Here is a 10,428-nt window from a genome sequence, read left to right as displayed (position 1 = left end):
ATATATATATATATATATATATATATATAATTTAACAACTAGTCATTTTGAATGTAATCTTTGACTATCTTTTTACTTAACAGACTTTTTAAATTATTGACCAAAAACACAACAAACTTAAAGACTTTTTCTAAATTTCAATTCTAGCAATAAACTAAAATAAACAAAATACAAGAAAAAACACTAACTCCCATGATGCACCTTGTCTTCTGCTTACCTACAATAAGCAGAGGTTTCACTATGACTTGTACTGAAGACTCTCCATCTCTCAGCTCTGTAAAATACTCTGTGTTCATTTTAAAGCGACTCAGCGCCCTCGCCGCTTCACACCCGCGGCTGCCATGTTGTCTGGAGTGATGACACTCATTGATTAAAACGAGTCCTGTTTACAGAAGCAGATGCCCTCCAACCATATCATGTTCGTTTAGGAAAAGGGTATGACTGAATAGCTGCAGGGATCATATTGAAATTGTTTCAAGTAGGGTCTCACGTTCTGGCCAACTGTTCCCCACATGGTTAATCTTGTATGTGGGAAACTGCCCCATTTAAATGCTGCAAATCTTTATACTTTATGTCTCCAGCATCTAAAAAACCACATTAAAGTAAGGTTTATGGTACTAGAGTATTACATGTTTAAGTAGCAACATATGACAAAACAAATCACAAAAATGTTTAGAAATCACAGCATCATAAATGCAGTTTTGTAAGTATATAAATCAAACGTATTACCAGTCCCAGAGTTATATAATTTTAGTACAAATCCATTTATAAAAGCACTACTAATGAAGACTAGTAGTCTGCAAATTCCTCTTAATCAAAAACTAAACTCAGAACTATTTCAGACACAGCAAAGCCCAGAAATCTTTTTTATTGTGCGTCTTCAGATATCATGAATCTCCGTGTATGTGCTGCATATGGGCGAGCCGAGCTCCAATAACTGGGTACTTAATATATTTGCTGGCTCGGGAGCTCAAAGAGCCTGTAAATATATTAGAAATGTCCCAAAAAAAAGATGTATTTTCCTCATTTCTTCATCAGCAAATATTTCTTTCAGACTTCTGCCCATCGGGAGATGGTTTAGCAGCACGCTCAAGCTAATGCTGCAAATTACACATGACAGAAGCAATTTTGGGGTATTTTCTTACACACGACCCAAAGAAAGTCTCATGAATTAGATAAAGCAAGGGAATATTGAAAGTCGGATGATTTCTCTGCCAATTCAGCAGCTTTAATTGATAATGGATTTTTTTTTCCTTTTCCCTTTTGTGTGTATTCTGGGAAAGCACATTGATTGGAGCAAAAAGCACCAGAAGAAATGTGTGCCTTCACACTGAACTGCAAACCACAAAAACATGGAGCTACACGTTTATTTGCACTTGTTGGAGTCCTACCTCTCGCAGGCAGCCCATGAAATTGTTGCTGACTGGAGATCCCGGCAGGTCTGCAGTGCTCGGGCTCCCGCCCACATAGAAGAAATCATCAGAGCCCAGCATGGTGTAGTCTTCCTGGGTGTAGCCAGTTGTGGTGAGGATCCCATCGACGGAGATTGTCACCTGTCGGGGGGTAACACATAGCCAAAGCCATGCCATTACACTCTGAGGTTTGACCCTATGCTGCTTTTCAAAACAAACTTCCTTCCTTGGTCTGCATTGGAAGAGAGTCTTTATAAAGGTTGTAATTAGAATCCACACTGCAGTTTTTATTTATTTTTTAGCCATTCGGAACCTTAAAGAAATTGTTTTGGACCAGACAGCGTTTGGATTTTGTTAATGCTAAAGGATTCACAGGACAGGTAAAGAAAATATGGCAGAGGCATATTTTCTTTATCTTCGATGGGGGTAAGAATGGATCCTAGGTTTGATTATAGAACTTCAGGTTGGGGGGAGGGTTAGTACAATGTTCAAACCAAGGACAAATTGATTCCACTTGTCTTAGGTTTCGGGATTTAACTCTTACTGCAGACACACATGTACAGTACATCTATTAGCACAAACACACACTTTCCACACCGCACCGACAGACTCACCCACTCTCCTTTCTGTCGTCCACAGATCTACATATATAAATCCACACACATGCAAACAGAGGGAGGTTTTTTCACACCACACTGATGTGCAAACCAAGGGCATGGCTCTTCGAAGGTAAATTAAACACACTTTACTGGACATGTAATGGAGTAGGTGGGTCGGTGGTGCCATTCAAATCTGGAGCATGCAACACGGGGTTTAAAGGCTCATGCGCAGTCGAGGTCAGGGTCCGTAGTCAAACGCATTCTCAGAACAGCAGAAGCTGATCTCAGATTGGAGTTAGGGTCCACGGACCAAAACCATCCTAGATCAGTGTGCGTGTTCTTCGAAATGTTTGCATATGGGCCCGTAGGTTGTCGAACTTAGCACCAACACACCAACAACTCTCACCAGCATGCTACAAAACCACACAGGGAGGGGGGAGTGAGTGACGGGTGGAAAGTGAGTTGATGGATTAGAGTGTTAGTGGTTATTGTGGATGGTAGGGTTATATGACCTCAGGATGTGACAGGTCAATGAAGTGTGGGCATGCCATGCGCCATAGTGACTTGGAAACAACTGTCAGAGCTCCCGCAATGAAGGCAAAGGGTCGCCATTTTTTTTTTTTTTTTTTTGTAGCTTCTCTTGAAGGGCTCGGTGTCGAGTTTACCATCTTGGGGATTGTGGTAAGCTTCTGTCAGTTCTGGACGACAGTCCTCACAAAAAATGGGGACTTTTGTGTGAAAAAGTAAAATAAAAAGTAAGTTGCCCCCCGGCAAAGGCAACAAGGTCAAATTGTTATTTTGCTTTATTTTTTAACAGGTTGGAAATCTGCTGTAATGTGTAGGAAACAAGAAGAAAAAAGTAAAAGCCAAAGTGAAAAAAAACAGAATGGGGTATTGTGGGGTAAAGAAGGGGTTGTCGGCAGGTCAGGGGGAGAAATTGAGAAGAAGCGAAGAAAGAATTGCCTGGTAATACAAACCCATCTCCTCATTTTTTGATAAGAGTGTCTAGGATGGAACTCAAAGAGAACGAATAAAAGAAGAGAGGGGGAGGGGACACACGGCAAACCCAAAAAAAAGACAATAAGAATGATATCTACCAGACAATGTAGTTTGTTTACCATAGCGTGTCCAATGCCTGATTGCTTTCCAGAAAAAGGGGAAGAAAGGAAATCAACAGAATAGTGAACAAAAAAGGTTGTTAATAAGGATGGACAAAAAACAAACCAAAAAAACTAAAGCAACAATGAAGAATTAGGATGTTAGTTAGTACATTAGTTGGTTAGATACTGGTTAGTAGTAAAATGGCTTTAATCATGAATGAGTTAGTTGTGGATAAACAATACACGATTCGCCGGAGATCCATTAGGTCATCCTGGGCAAATGTTTAGCATCAGAGTCCTGCGTGACGTAAAATCTGAAGATACTGTCTGGTATCTTTAGATAAAAATTTGCACAGGGTGTCTTGGATTCCAACAAAACTTGTAATGTTTTTCCATCTTTGGTCTAACAAAGCGTGTCTTTCGAAAAGGAAAGAAAGCAACGGCGAAAGTCAAACCTATAGAGAGTAGTCACAGGTAAGCAACCCTTCAATCAAGACTGACTTCATCACCTGTCTTAACCTGCTTATAAATTACAAACTACCGAAGTAAGGAGGGTCAGAAAATTGACACTTACTTGTTGTGCTGATTTGAAAGCAATACTAAATGCCGTCTTACCTGACAAACTAAAGGTCGACTGAGACAAGAACAAGCCCACACTGACAAGCTGGAGTTACTACGATACACAGTAGAGCCTTTAGACTATTAACTCAATCTTTTATGCTCCTCGTGGACCTAAATGGTTCATTCAAACCATTCTGAATCATATTAATCAGACTAACTCTTAATCTCAATAGGACAGATTTAACAAACATTAAAAATCAGCAAGATAGCCACAAATTCTAATAGAAAAATCAGCTTGGCAGAGTTTAAAGAAAAAATATCACTTTAAAATGAAAACAGGAGATATGCCAATAAAGAAGCAAGAATGTAAAACCCAGCAAAAAGAAATCGGAAAATCCGTCTCCTGCTCCAGAACTGCTTGTACTTCCATCGGTTTTTGATGAGATAAAACAAGATAGTGAATACAAATAAAAGAAAACAAACACAAAACATGTCACCGTTGAGATAAAACGGTATGTATCTCCTTAATGTTTCTGAACTGAATCAATGGAATGGCAACCAATCAGAAAGAAAGTGACAATCTTTATGGAAGCTTCCTCTCCAAAGCTCTTGGAAGCAGCAAATCTACAGCAAAAAACAAAGAAAAATTCATCTCCACACTCTATCACTGTTGTCTACGACTACCTGTCTCAAGTTGCGTGTCACTTTGATGTCGTGCCAGGAGTTGTCATTGAATTTTCCGTTGACTGGCTCAACGATGGCCTCAAAAGCCCCAGAGCCCAGATTGATGACAAGGGAAACTGCCCCATCTTTCAGCGCCAGGTTGACATAGTCAGCAGATTTTCCCGTGTGGAGGAGCAGGCCGTTCCGTTGCCAGGTCTTGAATGACAGCGTGATTTCGTCACTGCTGCTCTGGATGGGGTTCTGGGACAAGTCGTAGCAGAAGTACTCGGAGCCGCGGAACGTGGCCACATTTTCTTCTCTCACTGAAACGACAAAAGCAAACAGCCATAAGGATATTGAGCCATAAACATGTTAATAAAAAAAACACTCCCAACTACAAAAGGGATCTAGCTTGCACAGAAATGAGCAGGAGCCCACACACATTAAACTGCTCACCATAATTAGAGTTGCAGAGATCTCATTATTCACCTGAGATCATAAAATCCTCCCGGTATGACTGGATTTGGGTTTCACATACAGACCGAGACAGACAAGAGTGCTTATGATGGAACACTATTCCCTGCTAATGGCGCACATAAATCAAACACTGTCTGATTTAAGAGTTCTATATCACTACTGTTGCAAAGTGGCTTCCTGAGTACTTGTACTTTGTATGGGCAGGTAGGGTAAGGTGAGCCTCAAGTTCAAGAATGAGAGCAAAAATAAAGATGCTGGGCTGACAAAAAATAAACTAGTGGGTCGAGGGGCCTAAAGTCAGTTATTAACACTTCCAGAACTATATCTCATACCTCAGCAACAACTGCCCTTATGGGTTGATGTTGTTTGTCCGCGGGTGAAAAATAGGCAAAAACTGTACGGGGCATGCTGTGGGGGACAGGTTATACAACATGCAAGAGTAAGTAAGGGTGAAGTAGATGAACACTGTGCAAGTACACTGCTAGTGCTGTTCAAGGGATAAGTGCATGCTGCTTGAGTGTATGTTATTTGCTCACTGCGGAACAGTTTTGTTTCGTGCTTCCAGCCTGTTGGAATTTAGGAAATTAGACAGAGTAAAGTTTGTGTTTGGCATCCTTTGGAAGTCCTACAGGCATATCACCAGCACACCCTATGCATGCAGCATTTTTGCCCAGTCAGTAAGAGAACAATACTTGCACCAGAGTGGCATAATGGCTCCATACAACAGCATCGTGTGTATGTCATAGGTACGTGTGACTTCCATTAGCCTCAAAAATACCTAACAAATTCACACGGATGGCAATGGTACATTCCTTTTTCTCCTAAGAAGGCCATATGAGCAACATAGAAACTGCACATCTGGGCTCCTTTTGAGTTACGGCTGCACTTGTCCACGACCCTCCACAGGTTCGGACAACCCAAAAACCAGCAACACTCTTTGGCACAATATGGAACAGAGTGGTCAGTTGACCAATTCTGTTCCCACATTTAACAGAACTTTGCACTTGGGTTCCTGAATACAGAAAATGATAAATATAAGACAATGATGAGAGTGGGAGCTAAGGTTTTCAAGTGAAGAGAAAAAAAAAAACCTACAATGGTCTAAAACCAAAACAGGAGACCTAAAATTGTCTAAAAACCAAACCTACAATGGTCTAAAAACCAACCCTACAATGGTCTAAAAACTAAACCTACAATGGTCTACAAAATAAACCTACAATGGTCTAAAAACTAAGCCTACAATGGTCTAAAAACTAAACCTACAATAGTCTAAAAACCAAACCTACAATGGTCTAAAAAATAAACCTACAATGGTCTAAAAACCAAACCTACAATGGTCTAAAAACCAAACCTACAATGGTCTAAAACCAAAACAGGAGACCTACAATGGTCTAAAAACTAAACCTACAATGGTCTAAAAAATAAACCTACAATGGTCTAAAAACTAAACCTACTATGGTCTAAAAACCAAACCTTCAATAGTCTAAAAAATAAACCTACAATGGTTTAAAAACCAAACCTACAATGGTCTAAAACCAAAACAGGAGACCTACAATGGTCTAAAAACTAAACCTACAATGGTCTAAAAAATAAACCTACAATAGTCTAAAAACTAAACCTACTATAGTCTAAAGACAAACCTGCTATAGTCCAAAATCTAAACCTACTATGGTCTAAAAACCTAACCTACAATGTAAAATGAGATGCTTTTTTCGGTCACAGAAATTCTTTAGTCAGCTTCAAAACCCAAACCTTCAAATGACACACAGAAGCAAGTGGAAACAGTACCAGAGACAACAAAGAGGCAGCGAAAGCCCTCGTTCCTGTGCCAGCAGAATAAATAGAAACCCTTTATCAACACTGAAACAGCACAGCATGGAGGCACAGGAGTTTACATTCAAGGCGCGCTTCATGAATCTTCATTGGATCCAATCTGAGAAAATGAAGTTTCATCTACAGCATAGGGAAGTCAGCTGATTACATTCATAACATTTTTTCTATTTCATTTGTTTTGAATATAAAACGAACAATGAAGATTGAATAAATGAAGTGCTGCAATTGATCAAAATATATGTCAGTTGCACCATTTCTGCTGAAGCCATTTTTTTTCCAACAGTCTGTCAGATGTTTAATCAAATATTGATGAACAACTCCACTGTGAAGCTCAGTGCTGCAGCCGGTGTCATTTACATCTGGACTAGTGTAGCCAAACATTAGAGAAAAATGATGAGATGGATGTAATTATTGTTCTTGTGGGCACGCTTTCACAAAGGTCTCTGGTAATGCTGATGGACTGAAGCAGATTTTCTTTCAGAAGTGAAACAAACTCCAAATACTGGATTTCTAAATAAAAGTTTTCCCTAGTTACTCATGTTTTCTATCTCAATATTAAAGAGGAATATTAACTGAAAGAAGCAACAGGTTTATGGAGTTTCAAGGGCATCAACTGAAGTGAAACAGGCTCGATTTAACCAAGTTTTCTGCTTAACGTTTTAGGATTTTTGCACGTTCACCTGACTATTGTCAACCGAAACGCAACTGTAGCATTTCTTCATTTTAGTTAAATCTACTCGTAACTATGGATGCCACAATTCTTAGTTTAATACCAAACGCCATTTGAACTGAATTGTGGGTAAAGAGAATCGTGTCAACCCTATTGCGTGTCACCATCTTCCAGTTGAGTATGAAACACATATTTTCCCAACTATGAAAAAGATTCATCATGACCCACAGGACCAAATTGCTTTAGCAATTCTTATTTTTTACTACATATTTGACTGAATAATTTGAACCCGTGACATACTCAAAAACTAGCCAAAATTTGCACACACCTAGTACCCAATGAAATGACATCACATTTGGGAAGAACTGTCAAAAGTATCGGGGATATAGAAAGGAGATTTTGAGATTCTTATGGGATGGACACTGGACCAATGGCTTGGCAGCCATTTTGTGGCAAAGTGTGAAATTTTGCAATTCTAGCATATCAGAAAAGAAAACGTTTGTTTGATTGATCTTCACGAAATTTAGCACAGAAACCAACAGGCTAAGTCTACAACTACAACCAAAGTTTTGTTGATCTTTGACCTCAGGAAGAGGCCGCCATCTAGAATCTTCTAAAAATGTCTTTAAGTACCTTAAACAAGACTAAACTGCTTCTAGTGATTTCAATCACCTCCTGACTCCTCGAGCATCATTGAGAAGCAACCTGGGAAAGATGCTGGAATTAGAAGTTGTCGATTTTAAATGGTGTTAGAGTAGCGAGCTCACAAAAGACACGTTTGTCTACTGCTCACACAATTTTTACCAGAATGTTGTGAACATTTAATACATGATCCATTGGCTCAAGCTAAACCAAACAATACGACAAACGATTTGAACATATTAGGGATGTGGGCGTGGCTTTTAAAAAACATCTGTTGCCAAGGAAATCCAAAAATGTACTTTTGCCAATTCTTCTCAAAATGTCATTGACCTGTTTGTCACCCCTAGGCGACCAAAACATAAAATGGTTGCTATGGAGATTAAACCAACATAAAGGCCGCAATTTTGAAAAAAAGTAGAGTTTTGTTTTGATGAATTGCATCAGGGTTAATTAAAGCTAACTGAAAGGTTTTTCTTTAATTGCTCATTAGCATATATTTATATGTATATATATACTGTGTGTATATATATATATATATATATATATATATATATATATATATATATATATATATATAATTTCTGAATTTTGGGGGGTTTTTTGTTGCCTAAAATACACAAATCATATATCAAGCTGAAACAAAACTGTGACTTCAAAAAATTGAGGTTTGAACCAAATCATGGGGAAACTGACTCATTATATCCGTAGTCTTAATTAAATCCAGATGAGAGCTCCGTCGCACATTTCTAGTGCTCATCAATACTTAGAAATGTGTTATCCCCTTTTAGCACTCATCAGACAGGAAAAGAATGTGTTTGCTATAAGAAAAGCCAGAAAATAATATCTGCGTGTACCCTGTTGGTTGTTTAGTTACTTACTGATAAAAAGTGTTACATGAGTCACGTAATACAATGCTTAGAAAGGGTTACCACAAATATCGTTTTTCACAAATGAGTAATACATATTCAAAAACAATCCAATTGCTTCTAAATTACACAACTATCAAAGAATCATTGCTTTTCTGAATAATGGAGAAAGCAAATTGATATATTATAATATTTGCACACCTCAGCAATATCAAGTTTCTGGTAAGTGTATACTGATCCATAAAAATGGAGAAACATATTGCCTGTTGAGACATGTTGTGCACAGATCTGTGGCTTTCATATCGATCATGCAGCGGAGTCGTTTTTCCTGACTTTTCGCCAGAGTCATCAATATTCCATTTGTGTGCGGCTTTGGCCAAGCACTGGGAGCTACAGTTCGATTTCAAAATCCACTGGAAGCAATTAGCTCCTTCATTATCATCAACCATTGACTAACCTCACCCCTCCTCCCCCAGCACACACACACATTAGCCATGCACATCCGTGCAGTCGGATTTCCTTTCCTCCTCCTGAGCCTTTAAACCCCTCGCAGGGTTCTCTGGTCTCTAACCTTCTGCCACCTAAAGGTCACAGCAGACAGCACAGTTTCATGCTAACGTGGGAGAAATAAGTCTTGATAGATAATCAAACTTGTTTGATAAAAGGGTAACAGACACTGCTGAGGTGGAGAAGAAACAGCTGCACAAATTGGCGTCGATGCGAGTCCACAAAACCGTCTTTAATAAATTACATTTTGTCTGTAAATAAAATATTCACTGGAAAAAACGCAGGTTTGAACCACATTTGTTGGTGAAAGATACAATCTGCTTTTAGCTGGTGGTCTTTACCGAGGACAGGTCAAGGACAAAGATCGCTGCGGGGTTGTGGCATCACTCCACAATAGTGAGGAGCAATCAGGCGCTTTTCACAGGTTTCAGTTCTTCATCTGATCTTTCGACTGTTCTTGATCTGAGATGAGCAGCGGAAAGGTCTCCGAGATCAACCTTTAAAGTCCAATCGTCCCGAAGAACAGAATCCTGTGAGAACACGACCTGCATGACTGACAATCTCCACGGAGATTTCTCGGATTTTCTTAGAAAAATTACTGAAATGATTTGAAAGAAATCTGAAATGAAGTTAAAATGATTTATGTGCAACCTAAAAACTCCATGGTGTAACCATTGATAAATTTGGAGCAACAGGGTTTCTCTTGAAAGGTAGCTGCATACAGAGGAAATATGTGAAATAATGTGTCAGAGAGTTACGTGAGGTTCACACTGGACGCGGCATCCGCTCTCTCTTGCAATTCACACCGTACACGCATTTCTCCGCGACGGACAACAGATGCTTCTGCTAGAGCTTTTTTTTGTTTGTTTTTACCACTATGGGTAAGCTAATAACCTAAAAATATTACCCCATGTTTCTGCTAACAAGAAGCAAGTTGTTAGTAGGCCTACATTAGTGGTCTGCAACCTGAACCTCTTTGATTGAAGAATCATAACATGCTTTTAATTTTAAATATAGAATATTTTTTGGACTATACACCACATCTAGCTAAACAAAACAGTCAAATAAGTGAAACTAAATTCTATTCATTTACAAACA

The 10,428-nt window shown here is 39.0% G+C and overlaps 1 protein-coding gene across 12 annotated transcripts in view; it reads right to left on the bottom strand.

The window, feature by feature from the left end:
• nrxn3b (neurexin 3b) overlaps positions 1-10,428 on the bottom strand; it is a 352,928-nt gene that overhangs the window by 260,509 nt on the left and 81,991 nt on the right. For 9 of the 12 annotated variants that reach the window (XM_036210518.1, XM_024290417.2, XM_024290428.2 and 6 more), the window contains exons 6-8: positions 4,357-4,658; positions 3,109-3,153; positions 1,392-1,553 (exon numbers count right to left, since the gene is read on the bottom strand). In XM_036210518.1, the coding sequence (XP_036066411.1) occupies positions 1,392-1,553; positions 3,109-3,153; positions 4,357-4,658 (509 nt within the window). Of the gene's footprint in view, positions 1-1,391; positions 1,554-3,108; positions 3,154-4,353; positions 4,659-10,428 lie in introns of all 12 variants that reach the window. The other 3 variants (XM_024290420.2, XM_024290423.2, XM_024290425.2) reach the window with 3 other exon arrangements.

This window comes from Oryzias melastigma, linkage group LG24, assembly GCF_002922805.2.
Source record: "Oryzias melastigma strain HK-1 linkage group LG24, ASM292280v2, whole genome shotgun sequence".
NCBI classification, from domain to species: Eukaryota; Metazoa; Chordata; class Actinopteri; order Beloniformes; family Adrianichthyidae; genus Oryzias; species Oryzias melastigma.
Note: the sequence above shows the minus strand (reverse complement) of the source record. Positions and strands in the feature narration are given on the sequence as shown.